This window comes from Dendropsophus ebraccatus, chromosome 3, assembly GCF_027789765.1.
Source record: "Dendropsophus ebraccatus isolate aDenEbr1 chromosome 3, aDenEbr1.pat, whole genome shotgun sequence".
NCBI lineage: Eukaryota > Metazoa > Chordata > Amphibia > Anura > Hylidae > Dendropsophus > Dendropsophus ebraccatus.
The window spans coordinates 10,099,846-10,117,201 of record NC_091456.1 but is presented as its reverse complement, the minus strand read 5'-3'; the positions used below and the strand labels follow the sequence as shown (position 1 = coordinate 10,117,201).

General features: G+C 43.4%; 1 protein-coding gene across 4 annotated transcripts in view; it reads right to left on the bottom strand.

Annotated features, from left to right (window-relative positions):
• CLIP1 (CAP-Gly domain containing linker protein 1) overlaps positions 1 to 15,047 on the bottom strand; it is an 84,232-nt gene extending 69,185 nt beyond the window's left edge. For 3 of the 4 annotated variants that reach the window (XM_069960873.1, XM_069960875.1, XM_069960876.1), the window contains exons 1-4: positions 14,938 to 15,047; positions 3,561 to 3,742; positions 2,050 to 2,609; positions 78 to 202 (exon numbers count right to left, since the gene is read on the bottom strand). In XM_069960873.1, coding sequence (XP_069816974.1) covers positions 78 to 202; positions 2,050 to 2,609; positions 3,561 to 3,648 — 773 coding nt within the window. In that variant the 5' untranslated portion in view covers positions 3,649 to 3,742; positions 14,938 to 15,047. Of the gene's footprint in view, positions 1 to 77; positions 203 to 2,049; positions 2,610 to 3,560; positions 3,743 to 14,476; positions 14,661 to 14,937 lie in introns of those variants that run through there. The other variant, XM_069960874.1, reaches the window with a different exon arrangement.
• Between the last annotated feature and the right edge of the window lie 2,309 nt (positions 15,048 to 17,356).

Genomic DNA, 17,356 nt, shown 5'->3' with positions numbered 1-17,356 from the left:
CTCCTAAGAGGTTTCCTTTAATATATGCATAAAATTAACAGGGGGGAAAAAATAAGTCAACAATTTTAAAAAGTTACCTTGTGCCCGCCACTGCTCCATCGTTCTTTCCTAAAGGCTCATCTAGCTCAACGCCACACCATTCTCCTTTGGCAAAATCAGTCTCCCCCAGAAACCGTATAACTCCAGCTTTTGAACCGCTTACCTAAAAAGAGTGTGAGAACTAGTAACTAGACAAAACACAAGCCGATATCAAATTGTAAACAACAGTACTGTCAAAGAATGTTCTAGAAGATCAAGAATTATAATTGTAACAAAATCGCCAATTCACATTAAATGCAGTAATTTTCACTCCTAATTTTAAAGTTTGTTGAGCTCAGTAGAATGTATCAAAGTATCAAATAAGCTAATTGCATTGCAAAAATGGATGCCTCTTGGTGTCTGAACTTCCCCCCCTACACACCCTAAACAGAATGGGTGTATCTGACTATTAAGGGGTTGTCCAGCCAAAACCACTTTTTTGGCAATGCCCAAGGAGGGGGTAGGTGAATTACATCCACTTACCTCAAAGCTCTGCCGCCTGCAATCTGCTGTTCCAGTTCCCCTGGTGTGTGGCCACTTTCTGGTCTTTAGATGCCCACTTAGCCTTTCAGTGGTAGGGAGGGATTCTACTATTATCGCTGAATGGCTGAGTGGGCCGGCGTCATCATGTCTCAATACCAGGGAACAAGAAAAACTTCATGCGGGTGGCAGCATCCTTGAGTCCAATCATTCAGCATTTGATTACCGGTGGCTGGAGTAGTTGGATGCAGCCCTAGAAAGTCCGGGAAAACATAAATACAGCCTTAGGTTGCATACATGTTTTCCCAGACTCCCTACGGCTGCATCTAACTTCTTTAGCCACCGGTAATCAAATACAGAGAGATCAGACTCCATTAGATCATCTCTAGTGACAAGGTGATTTTAAAAGGGGTTACTCAGGGATACAAAAACATGGCCACTTTTGCACCGCTCTTGTCTCTAGATTGGGTGGGGTGTGGAACTCAGTTCTATCGAAGTAAATGAAGTTAAATTGCAAACCACATCTGACCTAGAGACAAGAGTGGGGCAAAAGTGGTCATGTTTGTGTGGCACTGGATAACCCCTTTAATGTTCCCACTGCTGTTATTGAACCCATAAGTCTCCCCTTTATGATGTACGGGTATTTCTTAGTATCTCATTATTTTAGCAGGTGCAACCATAGCTAGGCTGATTGCCAGCAGTACTCAAACCTGGTTTTCCATTCCATTAGTTTTCTGGCCAATCACAGGGCAACATGGCATTGAGAGGCAAATCTTGGTTTAACCTTCAGGGTTCTGTCATTGTCTCTATTATTAGACACAAAGTATAACAAACAGCAGACTCAGATAACAGGGAACAGACACACATGGTGAATAAAGTTTGAGGGGTTTTTTCAGGGGTAAGGAATAATTTTTGGTAAATGAAATTAGCAAAATGTTAGGAATCACTGTGGCCATCAAATGAAGGTGTTTTTTTTTTCAAATAGTGACCATTTAAAGGGGTCTCCCAGTCAAAATAGACTGATAAGCTCACCACGAAATAGATCAGTCAGTATTAGGTGGGGTGCCAACACACAACACCGATGAGGATAAGCTGCTCTGCGCCAACTGTACACAGTGAAGAAAGTTGGTCTCCGTTCACTGTGTAGCAGTCGCCGTGTGCAACTGCAGATCAAGTCCCATTCAAGTGAATAGGAGCTGAGCTGGAGTCAGACATTGCCACTGCAACGCAATGAACTAAGAGAAAGTCAGTTCACTGTGTAGGACAAACGCTGAATATCAGTGGAGATGCAAGCACCCCGCCAATCAGTCTATTTTACCCAGAAAGCCCTTTAAGCAAAAGGAATCTCAAACTTTGCATTGAGAAACCCGTTGGCAGAAATATATACATATAACTGGATGTGTCATGAGTTAAAAAGGCGACATAAAAAGGCTACAGACTTAAATTTCTTTATTACGAAACCTGTCAAGGTAATTTAGAAGTGAAACTTACCAAAACTCTATCCCCCAGCTTGAGCTCTCTCTCTCCTTTTTTGACTGAGCCCGTTTCAGACAGATTTGATATAGATTCACTTGCGGTTCGGCTGAGGTTACTTAATTGTGCAGGGGTACTACAATCCTTAGAAGACGTAGTACTTTTCAGAGGGGTTGCCACAGAAGCTGGCACGGGAGAGACAACGTTTGTAGAAGACATTGAGGTTGGTGAGGTAGCTCTTGATGCAGTTTGTGTGCCATTGCTTTCATCCTCCAAAGGTTTTCTTGACAACTTTGAAGGTCTTGTAAAAATTCCTCTTAAGGCTTCACATTGGAAATATCGTACGCCGGCGACTGATCCATCATTTTTACCAATTGATTCATCCAAAACAATCCCTGCCCACTGTCCAGGGGCAAACTGAGTTTCTCCAAGAAACTGAATGAACCCAGGTTTATTACCATTAACCCACACACGCTCTCCTACTCGAAAATCATCCACAAAGCCTTCAGGTGCTTCTGCAGGAGGGGCCTTCTCCGGTGCCTTTTCTGGTGTCTTTTCTACTGGTTTTGCAGGAGGAGCTGCAGTTAGAAGAGCAAAAGAAACCTCAATACAATGCACAATATAGTGGAAACACACACATATACATGTATGATTTATCACTATTATACCATGTTGCCATTATTGAGCTTCAACACTCACGGCATCATTCATAAATAATACAGGAAACATAATAGCAGTAAGGAAAACTAGAAGTCAGCACATTTAAGACTACTCTATATTGATTTCAAGCATTTGTTAGTAAGGTTCTATTTCATTCTAGGCCTGCCGTCTGACAGACATTAAAGGGGTACTTTTCTTTCAAATCAACTGGAGTCAGAAACATTAAACAGCTTTGTAATTTACTTCTATTAAAAAAATCTCCAGTCTTCCAGTACTTATCAGCTGCTGTATGTCCTACAGGAAGGGGTGTATTCTCTCCAGTCTGACACAGTGCTCTCTGCTGCCACCTCTGTCCATGTCAGGAACTGTCCAGAGCTGCAACAAATCCCCATACAAAACCCCATACAAAACTTCTCCTACCCTGGACATGAACAGTGGTGGCAGCAGAGAGCTCGGTGTCAGACTGGAAAGAATACACCACTTCCTGCAGGACATACAACAGCTGAAAAGAACTCGAAGACTTCAGTTTTTTTTAACACTGGTAAATTACAAATCCATGTAAAACTTCCTGTCACCAGTTGACGTGAAAGAAAATAAATTTTGTCAGAAAACCCCTTTAAAGAGGAACTGTGGTCAGCCCAAAAGAAATTAGGTTTTTAATATAATTTTATAGCCTTAGGAGCCCTGATTCCAACAGTGATGTTACTTTCTCGGATTTGAGAGACAAGTGTGCATATGCATTTGCTTATAAATGCCTATGACAGACTATTTTTTTTTTTGTCAATACTTTATTTTTTGCATCCCCTGTACACAACAAATATGCATCAATGGGTAACAAAAACAGCACTTGAGAGGAAGACAATTCTTACCAGCAGCAGCAGATGACTTAGCAGCCCCGGCTCCGGGCTTTGCTATTCTGGAAGGGGCTTTAAGCCCACTTGGCTTCAGTGAACTCATGCTCTCATTCAATGTCTTGGATATCCCAAACTGTTATCTTAATAAAACCATTGATAACACTTGGATTTCTTTCGAAACACGATAAGTATCAAACCTGCAAAAAAACAACAGAAGTGTAATGTAAAACAGGCTGAAATTGTAAAAAAAAACAAAAAACTTTGACACATCTGATTGTTCAGTTCACACATGGCTTTTTTTTGCCACGAATTGTAATTGATCCCTGAGCTGTCTAAGTCTATGGAGGGGAGGAAGAGGGAGAAGAAGAGAGCTAAACTACAACTGCACAGTAGCAATCTGCTATATACGAGATACAAAAATACCACTCTTCATGTACACACACAGGACAGCTCATCCTGAAAAGTCGTGTAAAACATCATGTACGTCAGGTGCCTTTGGATTCAAAAGCTTTGTCAAAAACCTGAGAATGAAAATACACTGAAAACCACCAAAACCTTTATCAACTTCACTGTGTTTATAATTTAATGGTTTTGCTACGGCCTACCTTTCCTACATTAGATTGCATAAGGGTATGTATAACTGCATAAAAAAATGCTAAAAATGCTAACTACCCAAAAGGAATTTCCTGACAAACAAGCCCTTGGGTAACTGTGCTTTAATAAATTATTGAAGCTCACGTTGTCAATGTAGAAATCCGCCAGAACTAGGATTACACCAACGTAATGTACAACAATTGGGCCCCAAGGAATTAATCATATTTATTTAATAACTTTCCAAATGTGTTTCCAAATCAAGAAGAGACAAAAGACAATGCCTCGCGGTCCGCTGTGCACTTACGCATTTCCTCGGATGCCAAAAAAGTTGTGTTCACAGATACTGACAGACTGATAAAAGCAATGCACACTATGGCAACCTCTGCTTAATGTTTTCTATAGTAAAGTGTGGCAACTACAATGTCTGGTAAAGAAGTCATAACAGACATTCCGATATATCACCCCTGCCTGATCAGCACATGATCACTGGTGTATAGCTTTTATCAGACATATCAATTCTTTGGGTGGATGGCAAAATCCGCATGAGCATAGAATGGAATTTATAGGACGGGTGGAGAGTAAAGTGGGAGAGCCCTGGGGCAAGCTGCGGGATGTTATCCGCGGGATGAATTCTGTAGTGTGCACACGCCCAAAGGGTCCGTTGAGAGGTAAGTCTTCGGCCCATCCGCGGATGCAAGTAAGTGCTGATCAGCTAGTTTGAAACTTGTTTGCTATGCCTTTGGACAGCACAACTAATTGATTGTCCAGGCCACAAGAACAATCCCTATATCGTTCGTGCGGCCATTTAACTACACCATTTTTTTTGCTTCCCCGCAGCAGCAGAACCTAGATCCCATCCTAGAATTAGGGCCCTATTACACAGGACGATAATCGTCCTGTGAAATAGCAGGCAACGACTAAAAAGTCGTTTGTGTGTCGTTGAGTGTTGAATTAGATCTGACCCTAAAATCATTGTTAATCGTTCGCTAATCATTTGCTGTAATTCCACATTTGTTCAATATAATCAGTGTAATTCCTAATTGTTCCATCTTTTGCTGGGATCAGATGGAGTAAACGATCGTTGTAACTATCGTAACTAATGACTATCGTTCTGTGTAATATGTTGAACTATTTCAGGTTAACGATAAACAATCTCACTTGTCATCATTTATAGTTAAATATCTCTGTCTAATTGGACCCTTCGGCTGTATCCATGTTCTTTTGGCAGCCCTAGGTGGAGTGTGTTCGGAGAACGTTGCTGAAAACGAACATTTTGATAGATCTGCTCAACACTAATGTCCACTCATCTCCTGTTTACACAGAAAGATGTGGGGCCGGTAAACAATGATTTTGGGGCCAGCTGAAAGGATGCGATCAGCCAAGGATTTGGGGCGTTCTGCTCCTCAGCTGATCGCTGTCCCTTTTACAGGGGCTGGAACGTTGCTGGAAACGCTCCTTCAGCTGATAATCAGCTTGTGTAAAAGGCCCTTTTAGTGATGGATTCCCTATCTGGATGTAATACTGATTAAAGGCTGTTACAAAAGAGACACCCACATGATTGGATACACAAAGCTTTGATAGGTCAGAAAAGCTGGACCTACAGAGATCAGTCTATTGTATAAATGGCTTTATTTTAGCATGTGTTTTTCATATACGGCAACTCAGTCAAACCTTTTGACACTTTTAGATCTGGAATCCGCCCTGTCAATCTTTTCTTTTGGCCGGAGGCAGCATAATACCTCTGGCCACAAGAAGCCACTCACTCCCCAGCGCTCCAGTACACAAGCAAGAAGGCAGAAGAGCTGGAGATTACTGTTGGTGCTGTGCAGCAGATCCGTAGGTGCTGACACTGGCTAGCTATGCATACGTAATTCTGGCCTTGTATCCCGAGCTGTCTGGAATGTCGAATGCTCCCCTAGACTTCTATGAGGTCACCTGTGCCTGAATGTCGGATAAAAATAGGACAGGTTCTATAATTTCCTGACCTATTTTCCGGAAGGGACACCATTCAGAAAAAATACTGAAGGGTGTCCATGCCAAATAGAAGCCTTAGAGTATGGAAATTTATCCAGCCTGATAAGAAATCCTGATTTACCAGACCTGTGCATGAGGTCCTTGGGGTCCTTTTAGATAAAGCGATTTTTCGTTTTCCCCTATTAATAATAAACAAATGAGCGAGATCATAATACACAGAACGACAGCTTTTAGTAACAATCGCAATTACGATCGTTTGTACAATCTAGTTTGTACACACTAATTTATGTACGATCATAATAATGAATAAATGATTTGTACATACACTGAAAGATTTGTGAAGAATTCACGAACAATTAACAATGATTTTATGGTCAACTCAAAAGATGCCATCAACTAAATGCGAACATATTTTCATTAGTTGTTTGATCGTTTACTGCATACACACAGAAAGATTATAGCTTTTTTATACGATTTTTTGCACAATAATCTTTACGTGTAAAATAGGGGTGGCAACCTTGATAATTATTGAAGTATGAATGCGGTGATCCTGGCACCTTCAGTGGTGTGCGCCTCCCATGATTAAACCACAACCCATGTAATAGCCAACCCCCCCTCCCCCCGCCAGAATATTGCCCCATGTGGTAGCCAACCCAACCAAAATAGCCCGACATAGTAGCCAGCCCACCCAGTAGTGCCCAAATAGTAGCCAGCCCTCCAAGTGTCCTATATAGTAGCCAGCCCCCCAAATAGTCTCCTATAGTAGCCAGCCCCCCAAATAGTCTCATATAGTAGCCAGCCCTCCCCTAATAGTCTCATATAGTAGCCAGCCCTCCCCTAATAGTCTCCTATAGTAGCCAGCCCTCCCCTAATAGTCTCATATAGTAGCCAGCTCTCCCCAATAGTCTCATATAGTAGCCAGCCCTCCGCCATAGTCTCTTATATAGTAGCCAGCCCTCCCCCATAGTCTCGTTTATAGTAGCCATGGCAGGCCAGATGTAATTCAAACTCTGAATTGCCTGGCGGGCCAAAAATAATGGCACAACGGGCCAGATTTGGCCCGTGGGACAGAGTTTGCAATGACTGGTGTAATAGGACCCTTAGTTTGGTGCTGCTGGAGAGGCATCTTTTGATGTGGTATCTGTTTGCCACCTTTAAGGGTATAATCTCCAGTGAATCTACTTAAAGGGGTTATTCAGTGCTACAAAAACATGGCCACTTTTCCCCCTCTCGTCTCCAGTTCAGCTGGGGTTTGCAATTAATCTCCATTTACTTCAATGGAACGGAGTTTGAAACCCCACCCAATCTGGAGACGAGAGGGGAAAAGTGGCCATGTTTTTGTAACCCCTTTAAAGAACTGACTGAAAGCGCAACTGTGGCAGAAAATTCTGCTCATAAATTCAGCTGTGTGACCATCATAGCATAAATCCCATTAAACACAATGGGACATTGCTATGTCAATAATTTACGGGCAGAAATTCAAGAGGAATCTGCAGGAAATTAGGCGCGGATTCCGCTTGTAACTCCTTGCCAATTCCTCAGTGTGAACATACCCTAACAAAGCTAGGTTGTGCTTTACTGTGGTGTTTGGTGCTGCTAGGGGGCATTATATACTCTGCTTGGTGATGCACAGTTTGTTATTTATAATTTATTTGCTAGCTACACCCTGGCATCATGGATTAACTGGTGAGGACCAGGTAGAAAGAAAAAAAAAAAAGTAAATTTGAGAAGCCCTGCCCTATATCACGCAGCTTTAGATCACTCAAAGGCCTGTGTTACAGTGAAGTAAAACACAAATCACAAGTAAACTAGAGCACAGAAATACAGAACTGACAGGGAGCCGTGGGCCCAGGTGGCTCCTGTTGATCTGGCACAGCTGGATTTTACATGGGAGTACCATACTAGCTCAGCTTCAGGTAACAAAACAAATCTTTCAAGTTACGCTACTGAAGGACGCTAAACAGGGCGTCCAGCCAGCAATAAAAGTTAATGAATACATGTTCCACCAGTATCAATCATCAGGCCTCACCCTTGGGAAAATAATAGACACAGACAGAAGACTCAGCAATACAAAAATGTCTCTACTGAAGGTGTCTGCGATCCATTAAGACGAGAGCGGAAAAACAACATTAGATGGGAAGCAGCATTAAAAACTTGTGCAACGTCAGTGTTTTAATAGACCTTCTGCCTTATGAACATTAATAGTATCATTAACCTTTTGTTGCCAAATAAAAAAAATATTAGAATGCTGCAAGGGAAGTGTTTTATTAAATGTCCTACATTGACAGGCAAGCTGTACAAACACGGTGTCAACTACACCGATCAATGCACTACCAGTGAATCGATCAGTATAAGCAATCTAATGACTGCTTATAAATGTCCTCTAGGGAATAAAAGCATATAATAAACTAAAGTCCCTCGTCCAATAAAAGTTCACATAACCCTTCTTTTCCCATTTTTTAAATCACAAACTAAAAAATTACAAATCAGAGAAACATTTGGCTAGAACCCCGTGCAGATTTATCCAGACTATTAAAATGTAATGTCATTAATCCCTCACAGTAAACCGCGTAAATGGAAAGTAGTAGCAAATTGCAGGATTGATGATTTTTGGTCATAAAGATGAGCGAATTTACAGTAATAACTTTGTTCTTTGTTATGTCGGCAGTCAGCTGGTTGCCTTTCAAGTCTGTGCCGCTTCGGGTGCTGGAAAAAGCATGGACTTCAGGAGGTAGCTAGCTGATAAGCAGACTGCCGAGCTAACAAAGCGCTTTGCTTTATTATTACTGTAAGTTCACTTATAGTAGTCATAAGGTTTGTTTTCCATTTTCTTAAAGTTAAAGAAGAAGTCTGGCCAAAACCATTTTTTTTAGCAAGTGCTGGTGGCCACATACCACCGCTCCGGTCCCCGGGTCATGATGTTAGGTCCGCTCAGCCAGTGGGGGCCCAAAGCAAGACCCCACTACAGTGGACGTCACATGTCACGACCCGGGTCTCCACTCAGACCATATCATAATAATAAAAAAATTTTAAGTGTCATATCTCTAAGATGTAGAAGAGTTACAAATATGCTGAAAATCGTTGATGGGGGAATGTGTTAAACCCCCAATTGAGCATGTTTAGGATGAACTGGACAAAGGGCCACACTCCCACATGCAGAAGAATGCGATTAAACCATGCCCCCATTCCTTCACCAACAGCCCTGCAATGTTATATAACCCCGTAATCATGGCTATAAAGCACATTTCCTGTGTTTCCTGACCATTAATTGATGGAGCTGTGTAAATTCCCATACTAAATCTCAAGTTAAAGCAAAGATTTTTAATAAACAGAGCAAGAAATCATAAAAGAGGTGAAGATACTCCACAGTATATCAGTTTATCCAAGTCTCTGTACAAGTTATTCATAGCCACTTTACGCAAGACAACATGTGATTCCATTAGGATGAGCAGCCAAGTGTATTCAGATGAGCAAACAATGCAGTACCCTGGCGGACAGAGGAGACTGGTATTAAACAGATATATGTGTATTTATAATAAATCATGTAACGGCCGTCGCCAGAGAAGCAGCTTCTGTCCGACATCTCCTTTGCCTGTATGTGAATATGAACTGAATGGAAGTGTTGAGCGCCTGAGTCTGTCTCGTATGGATGATGTTATTTTCACCCCATGGTTAATGGCAAAAATTTAAAATGTTAAAAAAAAAAGTTACTTTTTTTTATCATCCTCCCAAAAGATTGAATAAAATTTAATCACAAAGTTATAAGAACCCACTATTGCGTAACTAAAAAAATACAGGCAGCCACATACAGTTTTGTCTATGTAAAATATTAGAACACGATGAAAAAGATTAAGGGTATAAACCCACACACCGTATATGCAGCGTATTTGCTGCTGCGATACGCAGCAAACTCGCAGCAAACTCGCAGCAAACTCGCAGCAGATTAGATCTAAATAACTGAACACAGCATCAAATCTGTACCAACAAATCTTCTGCGTTTTTGTTGCATATCTGCTGCGTATACGGTGTGTGGGTTTATACCCTAAAAGGACAAAATTGGACAATAACGCATAAATGTGCTCGGTCATTGAGTGGTTAAGTTGGACCCACACATTAATGTCTGCTGACCCCCAGATTGGATTACTTTATTGTGTATAGAGGCTTTCTGAATCTTTCCTGAAGAGATGAATGAACAGGCATGAGAGATTTAAAGGGGTTATCCACAGTTAGAAAAACATGGCCAGTGTCTTCCAAAGACAGCACTGCTCGCCTCAAGTTCAAGTGTGATTTGCAAATAAGCTCCATTCCCTTCAATAGAACTGAGCTGCAAAACCTGCACCGAAACTGGAGACAAGAGTGATGCTGGCCACCTCCTTCCAGATGAATGTTTTTCGGCGGACCCCTCTAAAGACACCTGCTTATGCGAGGTTCACACTTAGAAGTAGACAAAAATGCAGTCGATGATATTTTTGGTCCGGTTAAAATACAATGAAATGACTGACACCAGCTAAACACCTGGAGGACTATTAAAGTGAAAAGGGTCTATCGGGCTGTGTAAGCATCTGACATGCACCTCTGTTTACATCAGCTTAACAGTCTGGGACAGAGACCCCGATACAGGTGTTAAAGGGGTTATCCAGAACTAAAAAAGCATGGCCCCTTTTCCTCCTTCTCGTCTCCAGGTCAGGTGCTGTTTGCAATTAAGCTCCATTTACTTCAATGGAACAGAGTTTCAAACCCCTCCCAATCTGGAGACAAGAGCGGGGCAAAAGTGGCCATGTTTTTGTAGCGCTGGCAAACCCCTTTAACCCAAGATAAACTGATGCTAAAGGTGTCGGGCCAAGGCTTTCTCCCTCTCCCCTTTCAGAATACATATATACCTTGTATTACAAGTAACTTGGTTTTGCAAGACAAGCTAATAATTAAAAAAAAATATTTATAACTTAGTAAACAAGTAAGGGCCCTATTCCACCAGACGATTATCGTTCAGATTATCGCTAAATCTTTCGAATCTAAGCGATAATCATTCGCTTGAATAGCAGTTATCGACTAACGACCGAACATGAAATCGTTGATCGTTTAATAAGACCTGGACCTATTTTTATTGTTGCTCGTTCGCAAATCGTTCGCATTGAATAAGTCGTCGTTCGGTCGTTCGCAGTAGTGACAAACGCAATAGCGATTAAAAGACGACCGCAAGAACGATAATTAGTAACGATTATATTTCCATGTAAATGGGCGAACGATTTCAGGTCTTTCATAATAGCGGTCGTTTGGATTGTTTATCGTTAACGATTACGTGAACGATAATCGTCAGGTGGAATAGGGCCTTAAGACTAAAGGTGCGTTTACACAGATTTATCTGACAGATTTTTGAAGCCAAAGCCAGGAACAGACTATAAACAGGTAACAGGTCAAAGAAAAGACTGAGATTTCTCCTCTTTTCAAATCCATTCCTAGCTTTGGCTTAAAAAAATCTGTCAGACAAATCTCCCTGTGTAAACGCACCCTTATGCACACAAGCCCCGTTTCCCCATCCTGATACTCTACTGGGTAGAATTTTAACCAACTCTGCCGGTGATAAGACGCCTTCCAGCTCTTTTCTGGTGCCCGTCCACGTTACCGCTGCTTCCCTGTGACCCCTGAATTCACCCCTTCAGCGATAGCTGCTCCAGACAGCCGTCACTAGTACCAGCAAGTTTGCAGCCACCTGCGGAGTTGTCAGTGGAGGGAGGGTTGACTGATTAACCCCTTGTTTGGGTTGAACCATTTGCATTTTAATTATTTTTTAAGAGAAAATTTGCTTCAATATACGAGTTATTCGGATTACAAGAGGGTTGCCGGAACCAATTATGCTCGTAATCTAATGTTTTACTGTACTGTAATCTGAGAGTATGTGATTTTTAGAGCAGCAGTGGCCCCTCTTAGGGCCCTATTACTACACGGAGCGATAATTGGACGATTATTGCTCCGTGTAATGGTGCGTTTACACAAAAAAAAATTTTTTGAGATAACGATCACATTTGAGCAATAATTGGCTTGTGTAAATACAGCAAACGATCAAGTGCCGAGCGAGAAATCATTCATTATGATTTTTCGACATGTTCTCATGTGAGATGGGCTTTAGCGCTCTTAAAACGATCGCAATAGCAATATTGTTCTATCTAAACACTGATTGTTCTAAAAAAAATATCGTTATTTTGGAATCGTTATTCTTTCGATTGGGCGAATTATCGCTCCATGTAAAGGCAGCATAACAGAGACAACAATCAGCCGATGACAATGCTCATTGGCTGATAATTGGTTTAGGTTTGGACCTAAAATCGATGGGTAATGACTACGGCCTGATCATTTTAGTAGAAGCGCGCCGATTAGCTAGATCGGTGCTCGTTTACTGGACCTAATAGGCGTCCCCATAATCAGTGTTTGGCGAATGGTCAGCCGTGCATTGCTATTACATGTTGCAATGCACGGCTGATGATTCCCCAAACACCGATTATCGGGCAGCCTAATGCATTTACACGAAGAGATAATTCACCCAATCGATCGTTTAACGATTTTGGAGCAACAATTTGGTTTTTATAACGATCAGCGTTTAGACGAATAAATCGTTATTGTGATCGTTTTTAAAATCACTTAAAGTGACTGTACCGGGCCGACCCACCCTTAGTGGGAGGAAACCCTAACCCCTCTATGATAGGGTTCCATTGATTCTAATGGAGTCACGTCATTGAGGGGCTGGAGTTTCTTCCCACTAGGGGTGGGTTGGCCCACCTCCAGTGCTTCAGCCTGGGCCTGGTGGTACAGTCACTTTAAAGAGGTACTCCAGCGCTAATTAAAAAAAAAAAAAAAAAAAATGAATCATAAACATAGTTTTTACATTTACCATCCCTCCTGAGTCTGTCTGTGTTTGAATTTCCCACTGTTTGCAGGTCCCTGAATCTCCAGTTGGTGGCTTCAGTTTTTCTTTACTTCCTGGTTTGGGCTTTCCCATGATGCACTTTGTCTCCTGTGATGTCTAACTGACTCTGTATAACTGTTAGATGGCTTACAGCTTGTTCAGCGAATCAGAGCTGAACAACCCGAGTCATCTGACAAAGAGAGGCTGGCTTAACAGGGCTTAGACCCGCCTCCCTCTTGATGATGTCATTGTCACAAAATGGCTGCCACAGAGCAGCCTGGGGTCAACAGTCAATAGGTAAGAATGAGTTTAATTCACTTCCTGGTGGGAGATTGAGGGGGGAAAAGACAGGGAAGGGAGGCAGATAGGTGATTGAAGCATATTACACAGTTATATAACTTTGTAATGTGTTTCAATTACTGGGAAAAAGCTTTTCGCTGGAATACCCCTTTAGCCCATCTCACACATAGGGTGAATCTTTGAAAGACTGTTTAAACGTGATCTGCAAATATATCGCGAACGACCAGCGACGATTTAAGAACACGTTGAAAGATTAAAATGAAGATTTCTCGCTCGTTGCTTAATCGCTTGCTGTTTTCACACAGAACGATTATCGCTCAAATGCGTTATTGCGAAGATTCGAACGATAATCATTCCGTGTAAATGCAGCATAATAGGTCCAGTAAACAAGCACAGATCTAGCAGATCGGCGCTCTTCTACCAAAATGATCAGGCAGTAGTCGGCACGTGTATTAGGACCCTTAGGGTGCGTGCATACTATGGTATTGTCGCGTATATCCGTGGCGTATTCTGTCGCTAGTCCCCGCACGCGGTGGGGCGCATTTCCACCTGTGCCACAGACACTATTCTATGCACGGGCGGAAATGCATGCCGCGACGTGCGGGGACGAGCGACGGAATACGCTGCAGGTTATATGCGGCAATTCCGTAGTGTGGACGCACCCTTACACATATGGTATGTCCGTCCTGTAGCTCTATACCCCTCTCCCCACTTAGCAGATGTTTACGGGCGATGTCCTGACAGCTCTGATGTGTACAGCCAGGCTTCGGGGGTCTTATAGACTTCCTATACCAGGAATGGGGAACCTTCTGCCCTCCAGCTGTCGCAAAACTACAATTCCCATCATGCCTTCGGCTTTGGCTGTCCGGGCATGATGGGAATTGTAGTTTTGCGACAGCTGGAGGGCCACAGGTCCCCCCCACATATACCCGTCCGCCATGCCTCTCTGGGCTCCCTCAGAAGCTGCGTCTCTCCCGCTGTTGGATCTCTTAGAGGGACATTTCCTGGAATCAGCTCCTCTCTATGGTTTCCTATCCTGGAAGCATCTCCTCTCTATGGTTTCCTATGAGAGGATCTCAGGGGGATGGAGACACCTTGTTACATTAATCATGGAAGCTCTTGGGTGTCAAAATCAGCACAACAGGAAGGGAAAGTATGTTACCACATAGGAAACGCCTCATCCTGTCAGCCCCTGTACACACACAGCTGACTGGGCACAGAAGCCGCATCACCACAGAGAGGATGGTTATTACTGTGGGGGACTACAACTCCGGTTATGGCCCAGGGACGGTAGTACCACAGGTACACACACAGCCCAGTCATCACCCCCGGGGCCGGGCCTCGGTCAGGTAGACACAACCGTTACCGCCAGAGCGTGCACACTACGTGCGATAACGCTATGCTGAGCCTATAACGGTGAGGGTGGTGAGGGTGGTGTGGGCGCTGTGACGGCCATGACACGGGCGGGAGAGGCTGTAGGTAACAGGGCTCCGGTACCGCGGTGCACTCTGGGTGTGCGGTATAACACGGCTGCGCTCCCAGCCCTGAAGCGGAGGAGGCAACAGCTAGGGGACCGTCACCGGGCTCCCCCTTTTCCCACTCCCCCGTTTATCGGCCACTCACCGTATACCGTCCAGCCGGGCCTCTCCGGTCACACACACCGCTCACCGGGCCGCTGCGCGCGCACCTCCTCCAGTTGCCAGCTGGGGAGCGTGAGCCTGTGTGTGTCAGCAGGCGCGAGGCGAGGGGCGGGGCCGCGCTGACGTCACCGGCCGCCGAGCGATTGGTGTAGAACCGAGACGGCGGAGGAGACGCGCCTCAGTGTGACTGACAGGGGCGGAGGGAGAGCGGACGGGAGCCGCGTATACCGGGGTACTGGGGGTTATCGTGCCGCCGATGTACAGCAGTGATGTGTTCGGGGATACGTAGTCACCGTTAGAACGCGCACGGGCGACGGATAGAAAGTTCTGTCACCGGCGTCTAATGTGTCAAGCTGTCCGTGACTGGAAATCGTGTGTTCCAAGACGGCTAGCAGCTGTATCTGTCACATAACGCGGTGTATTCCTGTATATCTGCCACATAACACAGTGTATTCTGTATATCCATCACATATCACGGTGTATTCTGTATATCTGTCACATAACATGGTGTATTCCGTATATCTGTCACATAACGCGGTGTATTCCGTATATCCATCACATAACACGGTGTATTCCGTATATCCGTCACATTACGCTGTGTATTCCGTATATCCGTCACATAACACAGTGTATTCCGTATATCTGTCACATAACACGGTGTATTCTGTATATCAGTCACATAACACAGTGTATTCCGTATATCAGTCACATAACGCGGTGTATTCTGTATATCTGTCACATAACGCGGTGTATTCCGTATATCAGTCACATAACGCGGTGTATTCTGTATATCTGTCACATAACGCGGTGTATTCCGTATATCCGTCACATAACGCGGTGTATTCCGTATATCCGTCACATAACGCGGTGTATTCCGTATATCCGTCACATAACGCGGTGTATTCCGTATATCCGTCACATAACGCGGTGTATTCCGTATATCCGTCACATAACGCGGTGTATTCCGTATATCCGTCACATAACGCGGTGTATTCCGTATATCTGTCACATAACGCGGTGTATTCCGTATATCCGTCACATAACGCGGTGTATTCCGTATATCTGTCACATAACGCGGTGTATTCCGTATATCCGTCACATAACGCGGTGTATTCCGTATATCCGTCACATAACGCGGTGTATTCCCTATATCCATCACATAACGCGGTGTATTCCGTATATCCGTCACATATTACCTTGTATTCCGTATATCTGTCACATAACACAGTGTATTCCGTATATCTGTCACATAACACGGTGTATTCCGTATATCCGTCACATATTACCTTGTATTCCGTATATCTGTCACATAACGCTGTGTATTCCTGTATATCCGTCACATAACGCCGTGTATTCCGTATATCTGTCACACAACGCGGTGTATTCCGTATATCTGCCACATAACACGGTGTATTCCGTATATCAGTCACATAACACGGTGTATTCCGTATATCAGTCACATAACACGGTGTATTCCGTATATCTGTGTCACAACGCGGTGTATTCTGTATATCTGTCACACAACGCGGTGTATTCCGTATATCAGTCACATAACATGGTGTATTCTGTATATCAGTCACATAACACAGTGTATTCCATATTTTTTTCTCCACAATCCACAAAATATCATCCGTATTGTGCTCAGTATTTTGCAGATCCACAAAAAAAAAGGGGGGATGGGGGATGGGGGATGGCATAAAATGATGTCACTAGCTGTCCCAGCCTAAAGGAGCTTAAATGGTGATGTCACAGAATTACGGAACGCAATTGTGGATGCTTTTGCGCAGTACTAAGGTGTTATCTGCAAAATGTGGAGGCTCCCGCAGACTTCTATTGGAGTGTCCGAACCGCTGTTGCTGATCACATTACAACCAGTCCTTTTTTTTATATTGCAGATCCGCAAAATAGAGAGAATTGCATCATAGGAATAAATGGGTTACTAAGTACTCTGTATTTGCTTGTGATTAAGGACTAACACAGTGTATTCTGTTTTGTTACAGTTCTACTAATGTTTGTACATTGTAACAATATGAGGGAGGTCTGGGCTGCTGATGCCTCATCCCATAGAGCTGTGGCCTCTAACCTGAGGTGGTCACAGCAGCTGGAGACCACTGACATGATCGTAACATTGTGTGGAGACCCCAAAATCAATTACATTCTATGTAAATAAACACAACAAAACTGCAAAAGTGGGAACACAGCCTAAAGAATGCTTCTACACACAGAGATTTCACGTCCATGGTAACTGCAAACAATCGCCAATTAGGGAGATTGACTTTACACAGCACAAGAAATCACGCAGATGGGCTGCATGAACTATCCTTGTATCGGTTATGCAGCCCTGGAAACTGACAGCACAGATATGTGTATGTTGGGGTCTGGGATATGTATATATCTGCGCT